Below are 24,240 nucleotides of genomic sequence, written 5' to 3' on the forward strand. Positions count from 1 at the left end.
TTGAAAGTGCCCACTTCCCTCTTTTTCTGGAAGGGAAACCGGGCACGGAAAGGTTTAAGAATGTGCCTACATTAATGGGGCCAAAGTGGGGTTCCGATCTTCACCCACAGGCCCAAGCCCTCTGCGGACCAAATGCTACCAAGACTTCACCCCTCTGGCACAAGGACCTGCATGTCTGCCACCACCACGTTTATCTTCATTTTATTAAGCAATAATCAAACAAATAAACAATGAGATGGGTGAGGGGAGGACCTGAAATTTTTTTTAAATACTAATTTTTTAAAAAATCAAATAACTGTTACCATTCTGCACGGCACGAGGCTGCAGCTGCTCCTGGAGGGGTTCAACTCTCATGACATGCGAAACTGATTAAGCCGTGAACTCTTTTCTCCCCCTTCCCTGAACACATTTATAAACTTCAATGAGAGCCAATTCCACCTAATACTCCGAAAACCATTTCTCATTTCGTAATTTGCCCAAATCATACGCACAATTGCAAGAGGAAATAAACAGAAATCTCTCGGCATAAATAAGCCACGATGGGTTGTTAATCTTGTGGAGCTGATCCAGCATTAAGGCTCATTTGATCCTTTAAACATTTTATGGAGAACAGCTGTCGGGCTTTCTCTGGCAGAGCCTCACGAAGCCCAGGGCGGAAACCCTGGCGGGCGGGGCAGGGGCGCCACTCCAGCTGGCACGTGTCTCGCGGGCAGAGCAGCAGCAGCAGCGGGTCACCCTCACTTCCCGCCACTCTGCACGCACGCCACAATCTCTGGCAAAAGGTGGTTTCTGTTTTCCTTGGTGACCTGTGGGCAGAAGCAAGAGAGCAGGCTTCAGAGTCCCCTTCCTTGTCCTCCGTTACCTACTCTGACAGGTAATACTCCAGAAGAGCCCGGAAGACGGGGTGTGAGCCTACCCTGAAAGCAGGCCGGGGTGCTCCAAGCCCACCCCCGCAACCGGCTTCCATGAAGTGACGGCTGAAAAAGTGGAAAGGGTCTGGGTGACTGAGGGATTTTAACCATGGAAAGAGCTAAGAATCGAGCCTGGTGTGAGGCACTCTGGGAGGGGTGGCGGGAGTGCAGGCGGGGACCCGGCCCGAGTGCCACCTGACCCGAACAGAACAGAAGGAAGGCCTGAGTGAAGCCGGGGGAACCGCCCTCTGGGTGGGCCCCCTGAGAGTGGCCGCACTGGCGCTGAGTCACACCTAGAATTCTAGAATCTTCCCAAGGTCAGTAATCTGCTCATCTCTCCCTGAACTTAGACCTGATCACCTCTGCACTGGAAAGATGAGGAAGATTTTCCTCAGAGTCCAGAGGTCACTGGGGCCACAGGAGAGGCGAGAAGTCAGGCCTCCGGACCCCAGACCCCTTGTGCTATCTCTGTAAATAGTACCATTACACAAACAAACCCAAAGTAACAGTTCTTTCAGGCTCCACCTGAGGATCTGTGTCTTATCTTTCCTTCTCTCACTGCACAGGCCCAGGGAGTGGGGCTGAGGCATTCAGAGTCCCGGGAAGGGAGCCGGACAGTGGCTGTTCCCCAACTGAGCGCAGGGCCATCTCTTCCCCCATCACCTGGGCCTTCCCGTTCCGTCCACACAGCACAACACAACACACACGGACGGTGGTGTGGGCGGGGATGGCGAGGTGACCCAGACCAGGACTGGGACCCTGCGGAGCTCGCAGACAGGATAGAGGGGCAGACATAACAGCAGTGACAGCCGTGCTGGCACAGGGTCTCTGAGAGAGGGGGTGCTCTCCCCACTTCAGGAGCCGGTCCCGTCCCCACAGCCCAGACTCGCACACCTGTTAGCCGGGTGCCGCTGCCCTCCCCCTGGCATGACCGACTTCCTCACCTGGAATTTCTCCCGCCTTTCCCCACACCCACCCGATTTTCTTGAGAAAGGGGAACCAGCCTCACGTGTGCCTGTATCACAGAATAAGCATCAGATGCAAAGGATGCTCTCAAAACGAATTCAGGGGACTCTGCTGCATATTAAAAAGGGGCAGCACCAAAGAAATACCTCATCCAACCCCTAAACTTGCAGATTAGGAGAATGAGGTTCCTCATTTATAAAACACGCACAGAAGGATCACACGAGCTGCAAAGGAGCAACACAGACAATGACAACGGGGTACGTGAGTCCCGGGCCTCTCGCGTGGTTAACCGAAAGCTCATCACTTTGCTTATACGTCATTAGGAACACGGAGCACCTTGCCTAGAGAATAATTTCCTGGCGCAGAGAGAAGCAGTGATATTAAGAGACCACGCTTGTTTCTGGACGTAACAGTCAACTCCCGAGCCTCCCGTCAGGACCATTAGACCCGTCTGCAGAGACGGCCATTTCCGCAGTTTCACAGCCCAGCCGTCCAGCCTGGAAGCTACCTGACCTGAAAACTAACCACCTTTCATGAGCTCTCACTATCCACTGACTCCATTTCTGCAGAAACCCTAGAACCACAACCTAAAACTCTAATGTGGAAGCCATGCCAAGTAAAAGGCAGGGAAGGCGCCACAAAACTCTGAAGATGAGGGCCCAGACTCCGAACGCGGCTGAGGGCGTGACGGTGCATGGCCCTGGGCGCACAGGTCAGCTCCGCGGGGGGACCCTCCCTGGTTCTCTGCGAATCTGGGTTCTCGCCTCACCCCCCACCCCACCTCTGGCCCCAGACGACACAGGGTCCTGGTCGATCGTCTCTGCCTTGATCTGTATCTGCAACTGCTAAGCGTTTGCAGGTGTTCTTGTTACCCAGCCGCTCCCGCAGAACGTCAGCTCCCTGGGAACAAGGACTTGGTCAGTCTCATTCATCTCCGAGGCCGGAACGAGGCCAAGCACACAGAAGGCGCTGCAGGCACAGCTGCTAAATAAACGGGCGAATAAATGAAGGAGGCAACGCACAAACGTCTCCAAGTCTGGCTGCTCTAACACTAATGTTCGTTGCTGCCCCGAAGTACCCTTGGACACTGTGGTGGCAGCCTGTGGATGTCCCACCAGCGCAGCCAGCCACGGTGACATTTAAGCAGCAGCACTGAGGCGCTCCCCGGGACTTTGCAGCTGGAGCACCGTCACTCCCACCCACCAAGGAGTGACCCGCCAGCCCCACTTCTCCATTTGGCGTCTGCGGGGCCCGTGAGCTTTTCACCTGGGGGGCTGGGAGGGGGTGAGCAGAGTGATGTGGCTGTCACTCACACAAACAAAGGGGGTGCAGGGAACACCACATCCGATGACAAAGGGTCTGGAGACACCACAGGGGAGAAAAGCGAGGATCCAGGGAAGAGCCAGCAGTGCGTTCAGGGTCCATGACAGCAGGCTCAGCGCTGCCCCCAAACTGCTAGTCCTCCAGGCAAGCTCCACCCTCCACCGTGGCGCTTCTCCCACCAGGCTGCCCGAGAGCTGGTCAGGACAGGTGACGGGCCCCACACAGCCAGGTTCCTGAGGCCAGTGCCCTACAGGTCTGCGCGGCCCCCAGGCGGTGCCCTCACTGCGGGTCTGCCAATCTCACGTTGCCCAACAAGACTCCCCAGCTGTGCTGTCCACATGGCCACTGAGTACTGGAAACGTGGCTAGTGTGACCGGGGAAAGGATTTCTCAAGTCTGATTTGATGTAATTGAAGTGTAAATAACCACACGAGGTACTGCACCGGGCAGTGCAGAGAGCATGTTTCCAGCCTCGTGGAAGGCTCTCAGGACGGCACGGATGTGGACAGCATGCTTCAGACCGCAGCCCTGAGCTGCAGGGGGTCTCCTCTCCCCACGAGCAGAAGTGGGTCAGTTTCCACGGGAAATCTTTCAAATAAAAGGGCACAAATTCGCCTCAGTGTCCCAACCCAACCATCGCCCTGGGAAGAGATGCGCTCAGACCAGGAGCACCAGCTGCTCGGCAATTCTGATGCTGGTGAGGCCCTGGCGCCTGAGGGGTGGGAGGGGAGGCGGGGAACGTGGCAGCAGGGACGGAGACCACCAGGCGGCTCCCCGCAGGCTTGTGCTGTCATCGGGCAAAGGGATAATCTAAGTTCTGGAAACTAACAGAAAGTCAGACTCACCCATATTCCAGCACAGAGAGGAAAACTAACGGTAATTCAAAGCCGAAGGTCTGCCTGGAGCCACTTGCCCCGACTCGGCAGTTACTGGGGCGGGCAGTACTCACGCTGAACACCTTGACGTCCTTTCTGGTTCTTATTTCTTCCACGAGGGCCAGCGGCCTGCCCTTCGGTATGGGGATGGTGCCCAGGACGACGGTCCCCGGGGTGGACAGCGTCTGGCGAACGGCCTGGATGAAAGGCTGGCTGAAGAGCTCCATCTTCCCAACCTCGTCGATGACGCACACGCTTGGCCCCGGGCTGGAGCTGGAACCCGCCTGCGGTGACAGAGACACCACGTGGGACACCAGAGCCCCACCAGGCAGAGTCCCCCAGTCACTCACCAACCAACCGTCAGAGCCGGGGGGCCAAGTGGACTTCAGAGTCAGGAGATGGCCTCTCTGTCCACACGGACCATCAATCTGCAAACGAGTCTAGAAGAGCGTCCTCAGAGGCGGTAGGACCCAGGGGGTCAGCTCCCTCAGCCCCCAGTCTTCCCGTGGTCTACACTGGTAGGGCGGGCCCGGGAGTAACCGAGCTTTATGTGGACACACACCCAGGGAATAAGTAGGCTTAGAAGAAAAGAGACAGCAAGGCTGGGAGCCCTCACTGCTAACACTGGCCCTCTTTCTCCGGTTTTGAGTTGTGTGAGATGCCCCATCTGCAGACAGGGCCTGTGTGTTTCATAATCTGAGCTATGAGGGTCGGTGGAAAGAAGCGAAAAATGAAAAGCCGTAGTGGTTTAAAAAAAAAAGTGAGCAAGGTTGTGCCCTTTAAATGTCACATTCCCTTTCCAATGACTTTATATCGATGAGCTCCCACTGCGTCCCTGAAAACCCCACGAGGAACAGGGATGGCAGCCGCCTCCAAGACTCCCGGTGACTCTGGGGGGACCCTCCCACGCAGACGCAGGGCGGGTGTGTGTGAGCACCAGGGTCTGACAGCAGGGCTGGGATGCCTCTCCTGAGATTGTGGAGAAAGACTGCGGTTTCTGACTTGGTCTCAGTCCCTGTCCGTCAGTCCATCCGTCCATCCATCTAGTAATCCTGGATGACTCGCTCTAGGGGAAGGCAGCTGCCACGCCATAAGGCCCCGCAGGCTGCTGACAGTGAGGGCGACGTGATAACGAACTGAGGCCGCTCAGAAGACTCAGACGACAGCTATCGCATGAGACCCTAAGCCTGAACACCCAGCTAAGCTGTCCTGGATTCCTGACAGGGAAACTGTGAGACGATGGAAGTTTGTGGTTTTAAACTGCTTAATGTGAGGGTGATTTGTTACACAGCAGTAGAGAACTAATACACAGGCCCTCTCTAAAAAGCCTTCCCAGAGAAAGCTGATGGGCCTCCGGCTAGTTTTCCCATAGCAGGGACACAAGAGAACATACAAGAAATACTTTAGTGACTGCCGAGTGACATGTCCATTTGATAAATCTTTGTATAAATGATTTGAAAACTGTACGTAAATTTACTGTCTTCACTATAGTTCTTAGACTCCTTAATAATGACATCAACACATTCTCAGACTGTATGGCTGAGTTTAGCCAGGTTTTCCCAAATTCCAAATATCAAAGCTATAATACAGAGCGGCGGGGGGCTGGGTGCAGGGGGACCAGTGACCGACGGGACTGAGGGCAGACCCGGGAGCCTTGAGTGGTGCCCAGCAGGGTGGGGATGGTGCCCAGCAGCCGGGATCATCTAAGTTAGGCAGGATCTCAGGCTGAGCTTGAAAGGCTGCCCGCTGGGTGCCGTCAGGAGGACAAGAGAGGCTTCCGACTGGAGGGAAGGATCAGAGTGGTGGTTTCCAAACTTCCACGTCAGCGGTACTCTTATTTTCCTACTTACTATCAAATGCATATAGTTTCCACTGATTTTACTGGCAGAAAGACCAGCACGGGGTCCACCGTAGCCACCCAGGAGTAACCCACCACTTAAACGTCTGTGTTTGCGATGTGCTTCGCCAGCTGAGTTTACCTGTGCGCTTAGACAGAGACGGCCTGGCTCCCCTTCTCAGGAGCAGACAAGGCTGTGTTCACCTTCTTTCCCCTGGGACTGAATGGTGCAAAGCTGAGTGGGGGGAACTGATGGTCCCTCCACTGGGGGAGGGGAAGGGCGGGGAGCACTCTTCCAAAATGTTCTTCAGAAATGAATGCCAGATTTGGAAGAAATAAAACTGCTCTCGGCCATGTGTTTGTCAGCATCAAAGCAGACAATCCCACAACTGACCCGACTCTCAAGCAGCACGTGGGCACCGAATGGGATGAATGCCTGTGGGTCTGTCTTTCCCGAGGCTCCCACCTAAGCGCCACACGGCGCTCTATTCCAGCACGCCAAAACGACAGTTTTGAAAGCAGTCAATTTAGACAAACAACACGGAACACTGTGTAAATACCACGTCCCCATATTTCATGGGCGCACGTACGTGGGGAGGCTTGTGCACAAGGGAAGGTGTACAAACACACGAGCAGGTGTGGTACAAAGCGCTCGGCTCCACGCCCCCCTCCCCGCAACTCTCCAACGTTCCCCAATGGGAGCGCACCTGCGTCACAAGCTTCTGCACAAAGCCGTCTGACACACAGGCACACACTATTTTCTACCAACCAGAAATGCTCGTTTTAAAACCTTAGATAAAATTATATAAAATCCTCATTCGATCCAGAATTAGGGAATTTTATTGTCCAGGAACTATAGAAATCTCAAAAAAAAAAAAAGTCTGGGGTTTCTAATGAAAAACTGACTTATTCACACTCAGCTGAGACTCACGGCAAATATTAAGCCACTGAGAAGCCTGTAAACGCTCAACCTGTGTTTCTACGTAACACATGAGCATCCACTCAAGAGCTTAATAGAAGAACTACTGTTCTGTTCAAAATTATTTCACTTCTGTACAAATTCAAGCCACCTTAAAAGGGAACAAAACATAAGCCAGTGAACATTCACCCCGTTTGCATCACCCCGGATTCTCTTCTGAGCTGATGAGGACAGGCACTCAGCACTAGCACCTGGGTTCCATCAGGGGCCGGCCGGTCCTCCGTCTCCAGCTGCGCCTGCTGAGCAAGGAGCTCGCCGGGGACTCCGGGTGGCTTTGGGCCACGTGGCTAAGACCACCGCGCACGCCCTCTGGGGGGCAGCCGTGAGCGCTCCCCTGCTCCCCCCCGCCCCAGGACAACACAGGGTCATCTCGGCCCGGGGCGGCACTGCAGTCCTCGGTGCCCTCGCCACGCTCGGCTCCTCTGCTTACGCTTTAGCAGATGATACATTTTCACTGTCACAAAGCCTGTGCAAAGCGTATTCTTTCAGGGTGTTTTTTTATTTAAAATAAATTTTAAAAAAACATATCTTGTTCCTATTTGTTCTGAGGGAGAAGATACCACCTTGAGATAGTCCTAAAATTGACCAGCTAGGGGTGAGCGGAGTCATGAATGTGTTAGAGCTCTGGTCACCCTCAGCTACTCTGCTTTCCAGGAAGGTCGCATCCGTTTAAGACGCCAGAGACCTGAATACAGTGTCATTCTTTTGGTTCTTTGTTTAATCTTCATGTATATTTTTAAGAATACAAAGAAAATGTCAACATAAAATGAGCAATTTCACCCAACCAAAATGCTGAGCCAAGGGAAAGCTAATTAAAGCTGCCTTGGCTTTACTTTGATTAATTTAAATAGTAAATATTTCTGGTGGTACTAAGGTTACCATTTTTTTTCTTTAACATCAGACACCAGACTGGTTTCTGAGCTCGCCTGTCTGGGACAGCGAGTGTCACAAGCGATGGGAGGGAACTGGCGGGCTGTTGGCCAGAAGTCGGGGGGCAGAACTAGAGCCCCCCACCCCCCCAAACAGCGCAAGTTCTGGGGAAGCTGGGAAGGCACATGGTGAAAATAGGACCACAGCTGAGCAAGCCCAAGATTCCTCAACCCTTTTCAGTTATTAGCTAAAAGGCAGGGCTCCAATTAGACTTTTATGCGTGTCTACTCCAAGCTTGAAAGTTTCAGAACCCCCAGCAGTCTGGTGGCTTGACGACTGTGGGTCCCCAGGGGGTACAGTCCCAGGCTGGCAGCCAGGCGAGATGTCTAGACTGTCTGCCGCACACCTGCCAGAGCCCCTACCCCTGGCCCCGGAGGACCAGTCCCGAGGTTCTCCCTGGACGCCCCTGGACGCCCCCACTGGCCTCTTCAGACTCCCCCCACGAGCCCCCGACTGCAGAGAGCCAGAACGGTGCCCTTGGCATTTCCCGTTACAAGAGCCATCTGGGCCCGAAACATCTACTTGTGCCAGTCAGTCCCGGGGCATTAGGAACCCAGTATTCCTCATGGCCCTGGCGCCTTGGGACCAGACGGGACATTTGGGCTTGTGGGTCCCCCAGTGGACTTCCTGCTGGCTCTGGCCCCTGGTTCCCGGCAAACACTAATCAGACTGTAGATGTGACGTCCTCCCGAAGGACCACCGTCCATCACCTCACGCAACTTCCCAAGAGAAAGAATCCTAACTATCCATGAGTTCCACGCCTCTCAGCAGCCAGGGACTAACACACTTCATGAGCGTGATGGTGTTCAGCCCTGATAACTTCACGCTGCAGGATATCAACGTCCTTCTTTTATGATTAAAGACAGGAAGTCAGGAATTAAGTGACTTACCCAGTCACTGAGCTCCCAAGGGACCGAGCTGGGCGGCTCAGCCAGCATCACCTGACTCCAAGGCGTCCTTCCACACCACGTGTGCAGTGCCACCTGCACGGTTTCCACATGAAATAAGGAAAGAACTGAAGCTAAGAAAGCCATCTTCCCAGGAAGAAACCCCTTTTCTTGCCAGTGAAAAGGAATTGTGCTTTTGTTTCTAGGGCCCTACAAAGGCCACAAACTCTTAATTTTTTTTGATTAATCATATTACTTTCAATTATTCAAAAAGAACTACGTATTTGGATCCCAGAACAAGAGCATCACCAACATCATTTCACCAGGAATAGAGAATTTTTAGTAGGCAGATGTGCCCCACAGGTGAAGGGACCTCTGCCCTCTCTCTGGAGCCCACCTCCCTGCACACGGCAGGGAGGACAGGCCAGGCAGCCCAGCGTGCACAGGCTTGCCCTCGGAGGCCCGGTGAGTTCGGTTCCGGACCAGCAAAATAAAGTGGCTCCCGCACTGCAGTGAGTCGCATGAATTTTTCTAGTTTCTTGGTGCATCTAAAAGTTGTATTTACACCCTGCTGTAGTCCACGAAGTGTGCAGTAGCATTATGTCTTATAAAAAAAGGATGTACATGCCTTAATTAAAAAACACTTTTTTTTTTTACTAAAAATTGCTAACCATCACCTGAGCCTCCAGCAAGTCGTAACCCTTTTGCCGGTGGAGGGCCTCGCCTCAGTGTTCATGGCTGTTGACTGATCCGGGCAGTCGTGGCTGAAGGTTAGGGCGGCTTTGGCAGCTTCTTAAAATAAAACAGTGAAGTCGCTGGCACCGACGGACTGCTCCCTTCGCAAACGACTTCTCTGTAGCAGCAATGCCGTCTGACAGCGTTTTGCCCCCAAAACTTCTTTCAAAGCTGGAGTCAGTCCTCTCAAGCCCGGCTGCTGTTCATTGACCAAGTACATGGACTATTCTAGGCCTTTTATTGTCATTTCAACAATCTCACAGCCTCCTCACCGGGAGTAGTTTCCACCTCCAGCAACCACGTTCTGTCCTCACCCCAAAGAAGCCCTCCTCATCCGTTATGGTTTGATCACGAGAGCAAAGTCATCTGGCAAAGCCGGTACGTGGATGTAGATTAGATCAAAATATTTCCTCAGTGTCAAGTTTGCTGAGGCTGGAACTGCGCCAATTATGTAAGACCACATTCTTATTCTTAGGAAAAAACACTGCACATTTAGGACTTAAATACTCTGATGATTACAACATACTCTCAAACGGTCCCCTCCCCGGAAAAACAATGTTGTATGTTCACACAAACACACCCCCACACACAGGAGCAGGGAGTGAACAAACGGCAAATGTCAAAAATAGGTGACTCTGGCTAACAAGTCCAGGGGTGGTGGTCTTGTGCTATCCTTCTTCTTATAATTTTCTAAGAGTAAAATTATAATCAAATCAAGTTTTTAAAAGTTAGCATCAGTGCAAAAAAAGGAAACACTAACACGCACGCTTTCTCAGCATCAGATTCAAGGAAACTCATCGCGCGGGAACCTCCTTCTGAAGGCGCGCAGGGCGTTGGACCGATGTGCCGGGGAGGAGGACCCGGGCCGCGCTGGGGACAGGACAGGCCGGGGAGGGAGCGGGGAGACGGCAGTTACACAAACTCTTCCCCAGTCCCGCTTCCGGAGCGCGTGACTCTCCCGCGTTTCTTGGGCGGGGGCTGCAGGAAAGTCACAGGAGGGAAGGAAACCCCGAGGGGAGCCCGCTCGGCATCCAGGCCCACAGACCCTCACGCAGGCCGGCAGTGGGCAGTGGCGACGCAGAGTCGGGGAGCTCAGCAGAAGGCTGGCCGTGATGAACCCCGCAATGTGGGCTGCGGAACCAAACTTCCACTGAGTGTTCAGGTCGCTTTCCTATTTTGATTCACTGCAGGAGGCTTTACTGACCATTTTTAAATTTTCACGTCTGCACCAGATAGCTTTGAACTCCCCTTGCTGGTCCCATAACACGTACGTGTGATGGGGAAAGAGAAAGAGAAAGCGAGAGGAACGAAGAAACACATGCCCCGTTTGCTAGCAAGGAAGGATGTTCTAAAGCAATATGGGGGCTCTGGTCAACCTTTCAAGACGGGGTCCTGACTAGAATTTGATTTTTCTGAATTCTTTCTAAATCCCAGTGGCCTGAAACAGTAAGTGGCATTTCTGTGTCAAGTGATTAAAAAAAAGAAACTTTCCTTGGACCTTCAAGTGAAGTTTCAAAAATTCGAAGCAGATTCTTAGTTCAGAATCAAAAGCAGATCCTGCTCTCAAAAAGAAACATACATTGAAAGCCGTATTTTGAACAAAAAAGGAAAACAGAGGTTCAAACCATGTGGATTCTCAGTGGGTGTTCCATCTTTCTAAACAATGACACTGTCCAGCTTAGAAAATACGGCTTTGAGTAGCTATCTCCTGTTCTTGAAAACATTATAATCTATTGTTGTCTTTTCGTATGAGTAGGAGATACACCAGAAAGCAACCAAATGTTAAATCCTACACTGCATCAAACTCCAAGGAAGCACTCGGGCTGACTGTCAGAAAGACCATTACACAGAGGCCAGCGTCATCCTAAAGGCCTTGATCATCAGAAAACCGAAAAAGCAGTCCTAACAAAATACAAAAGATCTATGAATAACCTTACAAAAATTTTTTAAAAAACGAAACGGAGAAAGATACTATGTTTTTGGCTGCAGAGAATGAAGACTGTCTGGAAAATTTGATATTCTTTATAACAAAATAACTATAGTTTTGTTTAGTTTCAATCACTCCATGTTAAGACTTTTTATAATGGATAATAAAGTCTTCATTCTACGGTTCGTACCAGTCCTACCACTTACAGGTCGTATGTCCTTGGGCAAGCTACTGTACTCTATGCCTCAGTTTCCTCATCTGTAAACTAGGAATATGGTGACTGTGTTGTTCTGAGGAGTAAACGAGTCAGTGCCTGGTGCACAATTGGCACTAAGTAACTGTCAGATACACTGCCACCACTGCTATGATCAACACTGTTCTCACAATTTGGAGGAGTGAACAAGTAAGAATGGATGAGAGATATTTTGAAGAATTATAATATGAATGACTACCAGAGTACTGATTACAAACATCGAATGGATCAGTGGAAGAGAACAGATAACCCCGACACATCCTGCACGTACACACTTCTTTAAAATACAGTAAATGAAGCATCATAAGCTCATGCACAATGAGAAATGGGTTACTTAATAAGCGGTTTTGGTAAACCAGCTAAGTATCTGGAAGAAAATCAACTGAGAGTCTCACTGAATATTCAAGATATATCCAGATGAATTAAAAATATAAATGTTAAAAAAAAGCACACTGAAGAAACATATAGGTACAATTTTATATTAGCTTGGAATAGGGACAGACTTTCTCAACATTTAAAAAAAAATAAAGGAAATCCAGCAAAGCAATAAACTGAGAAAAACAGAATAAAAATAAAAGTAATCTAACATATATGAGATCTCAAGCTAAAAGAAAAAAAATGCGAAGAGAAAGGAACAAAGAACTTAGATTCTAAAAAATACTCCCCCAAAATGAAGAACTTTAAACCTCATCAATACCTTAAAAATGCAAAGCAAAGCAATGTGTTTGGGTATCAAAAATCAGTACTAAAAAAAAAAAAATTAGTACAGTGCACAGTGCTGGCAAAAGTGCCAGACAGACAGACCCGCACACTGGCAGCGGGTGCGCAGCGACACAGCCTTCATGGGAGCACCCGGGCCCCACGCAGCCAGACCCTGGGAACTCACGCCCCACCTAGTACTCCACCTGCGATCGTTCGCAAGGAAACACTCACGGCTGAACAGAAAGACTGACGTACAAAGAGGGAGTTTTGCAAAGTCACCTGCCATGGTGATGAACAACCTAAATGTCTGACACTGAGGGTGTAACAACTAAATTAAAGATGAAAATCCACACCACGACATACTATGCCATCATTAAAGCATCGCAGTTTTGAAGGTTAGCGCGTTGCGAGACCACTCCCGTGTCACTCAGTCATGTGAAAAGAAAAAGCCCCAAGTCTGGCATTTTCCCCCAACTGTGGATGACTGAATAAACAAGCTAGGTACAGGAAAGAGGCAGAAACAAAAGATGCCAAAAGTGATGAACTCAGTGATAAGACTGAGTGAGTTTCCCATATTTTCTTTCCTAATTTTCTATTTTTTACAAATTTTCTACCTTGAGTATGTGAAACTCTACTTCTCAAGAAAACAGTAAATAAAAGGAAAGATGCTGCCATGGAAGGAAAAAAATCAACAACAGTCAACTCCACAAAGGACTTCCTAAAAACCTCACTAGGTCTAGAACGTGTACGGATATACTCCGTATTTAGGACTCATGTGCACACACGACCAGCCTCCACTCCCACCCGAGGAAACACAACAAGAGCCCCACAGCAAGTCGGGCCTCCTCCCCTAGGCCTCTCCCGGGCCTCCTCCCCTCAGCCTCTCTCGAGCCTCCCCCTCCAGGCCTCTCCTGGGCCTCCAGCTGCTGCTCTCAACCTCCCAGCCACATTCTTGCTCCCAGCACACAGGCACGGCCCAGGTGGCTCAATCAAAGAATCATTTTTCTCATGCTTTTCATAGGTTTTAAAAACACAACTCAAGATATTTTGCAACCATAGTGAAATTTCTTACACAAAGGAGGCAATTAATAACAGATGTTTCTTAATTTATTGTCAGAGTTTGTGTGTTCACGCATCCTGGGCGCTACCAACTAACCCACTGTCAGTCTAAAGGCCCTCATCTCACTGGTCTACACGTGGTTTCTAAAGCTTTCAGCTGCCTTCAGTTGGTCAGTCCAATTGCCAACAATACAAATTCTCCCTCTATAACCCCCTATTTTTGTTGCCTACCTACTTTACCTGTTTTCCTCCCTCCTTCCCTCCTTCTGTCCTTCCTTCCTTTCTTTGCCCAGTGTAAAGGCAAAACACTAATTCCTTTTCCTTTATTCATCACAATAAAATATATGAGAAGGGGGGAAAAAGTTCTCCTTCAGAAAAGAAGCCCATGACCTTGACTGGGCAAGAATCTGCAGCCTGGGACCTCTCCTACCTAGAATGTGGAAGTCTGGGTTTAGTCAGTAAAGTATAATATACTGGGAGAGTCTCCTTTTTCTTCTTTTTAAATTAAAAAAAAAAAAGACAGAGAGAGAGAGAAGAGACAGGCAAGTTCCTATTTTGGTCAGCACATGGTTCCTTATATAATCCTGTGGATAGAAACACTGCTCTCTGAGGACTGTCCACTCTGAGCAAGGTGAGTAAAAATCAATTCTCTGTATCGATCCAGCACCCAAACCACCTTCACCTGGGATTTCATTTGAAGTATTCCGCTTGCCTTCTGAGCATTTAAGCAGAGAGGCGTGTATTTGATGGGAAAGAGCTGGAGGGAAGAACGTCACGTCCTCGGACGCTCCATGCAACACAAGAGCAGCGTGGAGGGGAAGTTCCAAGAAGAAGAGGTCAGGAAGGAAGAAGGTGAGGGCAGTAGGCAGGGTGGGAGGGCCTGTGGCGAGGGAGCAGGTGGGTTCCAAGGAGCAGCCACTCCCCCCAAAAACGGAGCGAAGATGCTGCCAGCCCACAGAAGTCAGAAACTGCCCTTGGTAGGCCAGGAGTAACGTGCTCCGCAGCCCAGGCACCTGTCAAAGCCCCCACCGCACAGTTTAGCTGAGCCCCAAATGTCAGAAAAGAGCAGGAGGCTGAGATGCGAGGAGCATGCCAACCAAGGTTGGTTCAACGTCCGAATGTGAATTAACGTAAAATACTACATTGATACAGCAAAGGATAAAAACCACATAATCACCACTGCAGAGGCAGAAAAAGGATTTGACAAAAGCCAACACATCTTCATTTTAAAAGACAAACTTTACACAACAAGTAGGAACAGAAAGGAGCTTCCTCAACCCCGTAGTGGCCATCCACGAACACCCTGCAGCTAACTCGATGGTGAGAGAGGAATGCTTTCTTCCGAAGACCCCCGATGTCCACTTTCGACACTTCTGTTCAACACCAAACTGGAACTTCCAGCTGAGGCAATTAGGAAAGAAAACGAAATAAAAGGCATCCAAAGCAGAAAGGAAGAAGTAAAATTAACCGCATCTGCAGATTCTGTATACAGAAAATTCTAAGGAATTCACTAAAAAAAACTATTAGAACTAATAAAGGAGTTTAGCAAGGCTGCAAGATACAAGATTAATATACGAAAATCAACAGTATTTCCATATTTTTAAGTCTTTCTTTTTTTGATATAATTGAAATATACTCTGTGAAAGTTTAAAGTATGCAATGTATTAATTCGATATAATTATACATATCAATATGATTACAACTAACTAGCTAACATCTCTATCACATCACAAAATTATTTCTTTTTTGTGGTGACAGTGATTCAGATCTAGTCTCTTGGCAACTTTGAAGTCTGTAATACCGTATTACTGACTACAGTCCCTATACTGCGCATTAGTCTCTAGGACTTATTTACTTACTAGTTCCAACTTCATACCCTTCAACAACATACCTCCAATTTCCCCAACCCCACCTCCTGCTAACCACCATTCTACTTTCTGTTTTCACAAGTTTGGGCTTTTTAGATTTCACATATAAGTGATATCATATACACTATTTGTCTTTCTCTAACATTTCCTACAGTATCATGTGCTCAAGGTCCACCGATACTGTCACAAACTTTTTCATTCTCATGGCATATATGTATGTGTGTGTGTATATATATGTATATGTATGTGTATATATATATACATATAAGTATATCTCATAACTTCCTTACCCATTAACCATTGATGGACACCAGGATGTTTCTATATCTTGGTTATTGTGATAAATATGGGAGTGCAGACATCTTTGTGAAGTCCTGTTTTCATTTCCTTTGTATATATAACCTAGTGTGGGATGGCTGGATCATATACTACTTCTAGTTTCCATTTTGTCAGGAACCTCACAGTGTTTGCCATAGTGGCTGCATTAGTAACGACTATTCCAAAAATAAAACTAGGAAAATAATTCCATTTAATAATAGCACCAAAAAGTATAAAATACTAAGGTATAATTTTTTTTAAAAGGCGCATAAGACTTGTATGCTAGAAACTAGAAAATGACATTATCAAAAGAAATTAAAGTAGGACTAAGCAAATGGAGAGACATGTCATGTTCATAGATCAAAAGATTTAATATTGTTAAGATGGCAATACTCCCCAAATTGATTTATAGTTTCAATGCAAGCAACCTCTATCAAAATCCTAGCTTCAGTTATCAAGATAAGTACTGCTGAAGAACAGATGGAACTGACTAAAAATGAAGGGAACAGAACTGGAAATCCAAAATTAACCCTTACGTGCATGGCCAACTTGATTTCAACAACAGTGCCAAGACAATTAGGTGGAGAAAGAACAGTCTTTTCAACAAATGGTTCTGAAACAACTGGATATTTACATGCAAAAGAATGCCTTTGGATCCGTACCTTACACCACATACAAAAACCAATCCAAAGTAGATCACATAAATGCCTTAGTAAAACTATAAAACTCCTAGAAGAATACAAGGGAGTAAATCCTTCATAAAACTGCGTTAGGCAAAGCCTTCTTTGATTAAACACCAGAAGCACAAACAACGTAAGAAAACTAGATTAACTAGACTTTTCAAAAATAAAAACATCTATGTTTCAAAGTGCATCACCAAGAAAGCAAAGATGGGGGAGGGTATAGCTCGGTGGTAGAACATGTGCTTAGCATGCACAAGGTCCTGGGTTCAGTCCCCAGTACGTCCTTTAAAAATAAATAAATGAATAAACCTAATTATTGCAAACAAAAAAGAAAGCAAAGACAACTGCAAAGTGGGAGAATACGGTCATCCCTCAATATCCACAGGGGCCTGGTTCCAGGATCCTCCCCACCATATAAAATCCACAGATGCTCAAGTTCCTCACATAAAATGGCACAGCAGCTGGTCCTCCATCTCCATAGATGTGGGACCCAGCTGTACCTGCAAATTATGTATCTGATAAAAGCTGGTATCCGGAATGTATAAAGAAATTTTACAACTCAGTAATAAAAAGACAACTACACCAATTTAAAAGTGGGCAAAAGAAATAGATATTTCTGCAAAGACGATCTACAAATGGTCAATGAGCACGTGAGACGATACTCAACATCAACAGGTCAAAAGGTAAATGCAAAGCAAAATCACAATGCGATACGGCTTCAAACCTGCTAGAATGAATAACATTTAAAAGACAGGCAACAATGACTGGCAAGGACACTGAGAGACTGAAACACTCATCCGTTGCTGATGGGGATGGCAAATGGCGCAGCTGGTTTGAAAAACAGTCTAGTAATTTCTCAAAAAGTTATATATAGAATCATCACATGACCTGGCATTTCTACTCATAGGTGGACGCCCAAGAGGACTAGAAACAGGTGTCTACCCAAAAACTTGTACACAAACGTACAGAGCAGCGTTATTCATAATAGCCAAAACGTGGAAACTTACCCAAATCATCTGAAGACCAGATAAAATGTGGTATATCCACATCATGGAGTATTATGCAGCCACAGAGAGGAACAGAGTACTGATACGTGCCGTGATATAGATAAGCCCTGTAAATATTATGCTAAGTGAAATAAGCTCATCACAAAAGACCACATATTGTATTGTATTGTAGACCCTTTTTAGGAACTATCCAGAATAGCCAAATCTACAGACAAAAAAAGTGAGACAGTGGTTGCCATGAGCTGGTGGGGACACAGGAATGGAGACTGCTTAATGGGTATGGGGTTTCTTTGGGGGCTGACAAAAATGTTCTAAAATTAGCTTGTGATCATTGGTCACACAATCCTACAAATATGAGAGAAAACTGAACTGTACATTTTAAATGGGCAAATTGTATGGTATGTGAATTTTCTCTCAATAAAGTTGTTTAAAAGAAATAACCGGTAATACCGTGATATGATGTGTTAAGTGCTCACCATTATGTTCATATAATGACATTTCACCTTCTTAAATGTTTTAGTTGTGCTGTGAAAACAGGGCTAAGATATAAACAAGGAGAAGGCAGAGGACAGACTCCAGGTTGGGCACCTTGGTAGCTCGGCGTCAGTGTGAAATAGTTGTATGTGCTGAATTTCTGTGACACGGAATTTACTTGAGTTCAGAGTGACAGCAAATTATGCTGCGTATCCTTACTGAGGCACAATCACTTGAAGACGTTTAAACCAGAAAACACAGAACTGGCCTCTCTTTAAGAGCAAAGCCACTCTGTCCCTGGAGCCAGCAATTCCCACCGTGCACTAAAAGCAGATGGGCTCAAAAAGGAGAACCCACACACTCACATTCCTCAAGACCGGAAGCGCCAACTGCTCGAAGGAAGCCAGATCCACCACGTACTGCCCCACACGGCATTCCCGCTTGCCAGGCGGAGGCTCTGACCTGAATGAAAAGACAGTGCATCCTGTGTTGAAAGAGCTCTGCACTGATTTCTGGTTTTCAGCTGCTCCACTGAGCCTCTGGCCCTCTGCACATGCTAAATCATCCCTAAAAGTCGCCTATGCAAAAGGTGGCAGTGTGCAAAGCTGATGCGATCCCACGTCCCCTCCTGAGAGCAGGGCCCACGCTGGGGTGCACCCTGCCACCCGTGGCCTGGCAGTTCCCTGCAGGGTGCTGGTGCCCCACCTGTCTCAGAAAAGTGACCTGAGAAACAAGGCTGCGAGTTACCAGGTGAGAGGCGCTTACTGCTCAGCGGAGCAAGTTTTAAGTGAAACATGGTATTTTCAGCTTTGTTCTTCACATGATGGTTTCAATCTCTGTTTCATTTTTTCTGAGAAATTCATAAAGGCCTAAGATTCTCCAAGAGAGACGAGACCACCTGGCTCAACGTCGGGCCCAGGGAGGAGGAGACAGCACAGAAACGAAGTACCAGTACCCAGTTCTAGACAGAGGTCCCCGCTCGCCAGATAACGTGACGACGTCGAACCCTATTCTTCTTCCTCCCTGTCTGACTTCTTCTGTGTAAAACCCATCCACGGGCACACCATAGGACTTTAAAACTTCACTGGCTTTCTGGATCAATGTTGTTTTTCCAACTCCTAAAAAAACAAACAAGCAGAAACACAGCCGATTAGGAAGCACCCCTTTGCTAAAGGGCAGCTCTCTGTGACTCTGAGCAGTCACCGCCAGGAGAGGGACGGGCTGCAAAAGGATTTTATGAATATCAACTTCAGTTCATTTTGGTTGCTCCAGGTGTTAAAGCTTTTTAATTTCAAGCAGAAACAAGCATAATAAAAATACGAATGGCATCCTGAAGTTTATTTTTAAACTCTGAAACACGGTTAGTTTTGTCACATACACGGTCCTAGAACCAGCTGAGTGGTTTTCTGACGATGACCTCGAGTGCACTTTGTGTCCTATGAGAGGAGCTGCCTTTTCCTCCCAGGTGCGCTCTCGTTGGGCGGTCAGACTCTCGCCTAGAACGTAAGGCCGGTCATGCTTCAGTCACAGACTGGACGCTTCACGTTGAGTTCCAGCCTTCAAGACGCTCTGGCCCCACGTCTAACAGTGGGAACGCCACTTCATCACTCCATGGCCTTTCACTGCATGTCTCCCGAAAATGTGACTCTTAAATACCCACCAACATCACTAAACGTGGATTTTGGGGTTTTTTTTTTTTTAACGTTTTTATAAAAGCAACCCTATCAGGTTGGCAACCCCTTCCATTACCTCTGAGAGTGTCCCTAAGTACCCCTTTGGCCTGCCTACAATCCATTCCCAAACTATAACCTATGCCCCTCCACCCCCTCACTCTCCCCACCGAGGACCCCTTCTGTTCCTCCCAGCCCGGCCTGTGGACTCCTCTGACTAACTCTGAGGGGTTTACGAGCACCAACAGGTGCTACCTAAACTAGTGTGACAGTACTGATCACTGACGCTGTGGAGTCAGGCCCTGATTTCACAGGCTTCACAAGTATTTTCTTGGTTAAATCCTCACCATCACCCTCTGGGGCAGTTACCATCTCTGTCCCATTTTAGATGAAAAAACTGAGGCACAGAGAGGCTAGGTCACCATCCAAGGTCACACAGATAGAAAGGATCACGCATTTTGACGGGCCTTCATCTGCCACCATGACTTCTTCTATGACTGTGTTCCCACAGAAAGTCGATGGCGTCATGACTACTCAAAAATGGAGCCGTTGTGAGATGCCACAGGGTTGCCACCCTATTATTTCTATCGCTGCCCACCCAGAGTCATCAGGGCTCCCCAGCAAGCCTTGCAAGCCTCCTTGAAATAAAATATGAGATGTCATTCTTATCGAATGCATCTCTCCTCCAAACTTCACACTAACAAACCAGGGCATCTGGCCTTCAACAGCAACCCGGGCTCACTGTGACCAGAAAACAGCTACGCAGGGTTCCAGTCCCAGCTCTGTCCTGCAGTAATTGGTGCTTCAGAAAAGGCACTGAAGACCTGCTCAACGCAGGCAAGTGGCCTTGGGGGATGTGTAAGTTGGGACTTCTCTGAAGGGCAATTTCAGTGTGCATGGCACACAGACATGCTATAGTAAGAATTCATCCTCAGCAAGGAGTCTAAAAACAGTAGAGATACAGAAAATATGACATGCACGTCGAAGCTCTTTATAATTGTGCAAAACATTAAAAACAACTTAATGTTGATCAGTAAGGGAATGCTAGATTACGGCATCACGTATATAATGACATAAATACACATATCGCATAGGCATTAAAGAGAATCCTGTTTACCATGTAGACAGTTTACTGTTTGGCATGGGAAACAGACCACAGTGTATGGAAATAACATATGGAGAAAAAGCAGGTTATAAAGCAGCAGACATACACAGCACTAGGCCATTTTTTTTTTAAAGACCACAAATAACAAATGTTGGCAAGGATGTGGAGAAAAGGAAACCCTTAAACACTGTTGGTGGGAATGTAAATTGATGTAGCCAGTGTGGAAAACAGTATAGAGGTTCCTCAAAAACCTAAAAATAGAACCACCATATGATCCAGCAATTTCACTCCTGGGCATATACACAAAGAAAACAAAAACAGTAATTTGAAAAGATTAACATACCCCAACATTCACAGCAGAAACAGACTCTCAGACAAGAGAACAAAATTAGTGGTCACCAGTGGGGATGGGGAAGGTGGGAGGGGCGAGACACGTAGGGGATTAACAAGTACAAACTACTATGTATAAAATAAATAAGCTACAAGGGTATATGGTACAGCACAGGGAAACTACCCAATATTTTACAATAACTATAAATGGAGTATAATCTCTAAAACTTGTGAATCACACCAAAAAAAATATTGTGACTCGTTACATTGTATATCTGAAACTTACATAATTAACTATACTATAGTTACAAATTAACTATACCCCCAATTAAAAAAAAAGGTGCAGTGTGTGTATGTCTACAGATGGAAATGTCGAGAAGAACTCGGAAAGGTTTACGGTACTTGTTTCTGTATTTGGAAATCCATGTGATTTTCACTTTCTTCTTTAAAACTTTCTTTTCATAGATTTTTTTTCTTTTGGTCTTATAGTGAGTGGGTATTACTTCTAATTTAAGGAAAAAACAAACTATTTACATTATGAAAGAGACAACATGGAACAGCCACAATAAACAGGGACACCATGGGTCCTACCTGTTAGGCAGAACATCGTAAGAGGAGGCATTTGGCTCAAGTCCCGTTTTCCCTCTTCAGCTCCAGAAATCTTTCAGTTAATTTTTCATCTCCACTAATCAAGCTGCTACCCGAGTGCTGTCTAACTGGCTAAGAGGTGACCCACGTGAAGGGGACCCCAAAAATGAGAGCCCTACACCGTGCACAGACAGGAATAGGTCAGAGAGCTCCAGAATTCTTTTGGTTCTGGTTCTCCCATAGAGTCGACCCTGAAATAAAGACTCAAGTGCAGGGAGTTTAATTTGGGAAGAGACATCCCAAGATGACATGCTGGTAGGGAGGTAATTATTCTAACAACTAAGGTACCACTGTGGGTAGCTTGATCCCACTGGGGGATCCTAGGAGACAGCTCGGGACAGGTGGCTCAGAGTTCTCCTGAGGGTGAGGAGGAAAGGACTTTACCCACTCGCTTCCATCCATCACGGGTCAAGGCTGCTCCTGGGGGAAGGAATTCCCTGGCCCTTCAGGCCTGTCCTGTGTGCAGGCAGGGTGGGCTCCAGTGACCAGTGGGAAGCCCTCCAGGATGGGTCCCAGGCTGTACAGCTGGAAAAAAAAGGCTAAGCGCCCAGGACACATGCATGGGGCCCTGACAGTGTCTACGACAAAAAGTGACCTCTTTGGGAAGATCCATTACCTGATGGTCTGAGCAGGGAGAGAAGATTCAGACAGCAGGCAAGGTTTGGGGTTGGGCTGGTGATAAAAAGAAACTAAGCCAATGAAAAAACCACAATAGACAACAACTCCAAAGGGGGAAAAAGTTGTGCATAAAGTGCATAAATGGAAAAGAAATGATAGATTCTTACACGGCTTGTCTGTGATTAGTTTTTACAGTCTTAATACTGAGCTCATTACAATCACATTATCATTGCATTAGGAAGACTGGGGGAAAGAGGTGAGTGGGTTGAGGACAGGCATAAGACAGCTGTATTGTAGGATTATTTGCTTTGTACATAAAACTTTTACAAAGAAGGAAATGAAAAAAAGAACCAGTGTTGACCTGGCCGGCCTCTGGCCCACCCACCTCCAGGACTCAGGCAGGTCCAATCACAAGAACAAGCCACCTCTGTTATGAAACACATAGATGTCTTGGGGCCAGCCCGCTGAGAAAAATGCATTCCAAGTTTCAAATAAAGGACTGACAAATCAACTATTGGACGACAGCCCTTTGCAATATTAGGAAGTACCTTTGGATATTATAAATTTCTCAAACCACCTTCCTCCTCACCACTCCCCTACTGCCTGGTAAAAATAAAGTTCCCAAATCTGTGATATTAAGTTAGCCTTTGCTACTTAAGGTTAAACATAATCATTAAAAAGTGAAAGAGAATTTCAGGCCCAGGGTTACAACTGTTGCTATCTGAACCCGCAGCTAATTTGAAAATTGCAAAGAAGCGTTAGAAATCTCTTTCTGCACTCTATGTCCACCCCCTCAGCTCCTTAACCTATCTGATGCTGCCACAACCTTTCTGACTCTTCTTTTAGTAACATCTTACCATTTGCAGAATTTTGGCTTTAAAGGTATCTATCTTCTTCTCTAGTCTTGCACTTGAACGCACATTATCCTGGCCGGAAGGTGAGAACTTCACAGCCCAGAGGGTTGAGGGATTTGCCAAACCATGGGCATCAGAAGGAAGAAACACTAGGTCTGGGGGTGGGACAGGTTCTGGGATCGGGGTTTGGGGGGAACCAGGTGTTCTGTAAGTACCAAGGCTCTCAACCTGTGGCCTCACACATGGAGGGAATTCAGAGGGCCGGTGAATGTGGATGGGGAATGAGGTTACAGCTTTAGTTTCACTATCCTAGAACTGAAATTCCGCCCTTCCCTTCATGACAAACGTAGGCCAGGAGCCACAGCACCAGCAGCACGTGTGACTATCAACACAAATCAGGCCCCTTCGTGTCAATCACGGTTGTGGCAGAGATCCTGAAACGTCCTTTGTGCACAACACAACTTCAAACGTGCAGGAGTTGTCACTGCTGCCGCTGACCCCGCAGTGTAACGCCCAGATACAGCCCTGAGAACGCCCCCGCAGCAGCACATCACACGCTCCTTCTCGTTCTGGCTGCAGCTGGCTTCTGTAAGGTAATTGCATTCACCTTCTGGACTCAGCCACGTTTTCTGGGAAGAGAGACGCAGGCTTCAGACTACCAAGCCTGCAGTTTAAAACTCGGAACTTCAGAGGCCGTCAGCCTGGGCCCCTCGCCCGGAGCGCGGGCAGCGCCCACCCCGCGCGCCCCGGCCTCCGGGTTACCTGGGGGCCCCGTCAGGAACACGTGCCGGGCCATGTGGGTGGAGCGGGATGGGGTCACGGCCCGCGTGGGAGTCGGGGTCGGCGTCGGCGTCGCAGAGAAGGGTAGGGGTCAGGTCGCGACCCAGGATCCGCCCCCCGGCGCCGCCGCCCCCTCCTCCGCCCGCCGGAAGCACCGCCCTCACGCCGCGCATGCGCCCCAGCGCTCGACCGCGGCCCGCGCAGGCGCCTCAGCTCGCAGCCGCGGTCCGCGCCAGCCGCATCCTCCGGTCTAGGATGCGCGGTGGGAGTCCTGGTCCATCCCGGGCGCCTGTGCTTCAGCTTCGGTATTGGACTTACGCGCGGATGTTTGCCAGGAGATGTGCGTGAGAACCTGTTACTAAACCAGTGCCGCTCCAGGTGAGCGCCGTTGCCCGGGCTCTGCCCCTGGGACTCAGACCTGCGAGCTGAAATTCCCCAAGGCTACGGGGACAGCCCGCACCTAAGTGACGTTTGGGTCCTGGAAGCCTTCCCCAAAGGAGGA

General features: G+C 48.1%; 1 protein-coding gene across 2 annotated transcripts; it reads right to left on the bottom strand.

Annotated features, from left to right (window-relative positions):
• Positions 1–185: 185 nt before the first annotated feature.
• NTPCR (nucleoside-triphosphatase, cancer-related) lies at positions 186–23,896 on the bottom strand. Of its 2 annotated transcripts, none has more exons than XM_072970951.1 (5): positions 23,721–23,896; positions 18,689–18,851; positions 18,099–18,195; positions 4,149–4,358; positions 186–806 (listed from the first exon to the last, which is right to left on the bottom strand). In XM_072970951.1, exons 1-5 carry the CDS (start codon positions 23,752–23,754, stop codon positions 738–740), a joined length of 573 nt encoding a protein of 190 aa, XP_072827052.1. In that variant the 5' UTR covers positions 23,755–23,896; the 3' UTR covers positions 186–737. The 2 variants fall into 2 exon arrangements, with proteins under 2 accessions (XP_072827052.1, XP_072827053.1); XM_072970952.1 differs by lacking the exon at positions 4,149–4,358 and having other exon boundaries at positions 186–685; positions 736–806; positions 18,095–18,195.
• Positions 23,897–24,240: the final 344 nt, after the last annotated feature.

This window comes from Vicugna pacos, chromosome 11 (assembly GCF_048564905.1).
Source record: "Vicugna pacos chromosome 11, VicPac4, whole genome shotgun sequence".
NCBI classification, from domain to species: Eukaryota; Metazoa; Chordata; class Mammalia; order Artiodactyla; family Camelidae; genus Vicugna; species Vicugna pacos.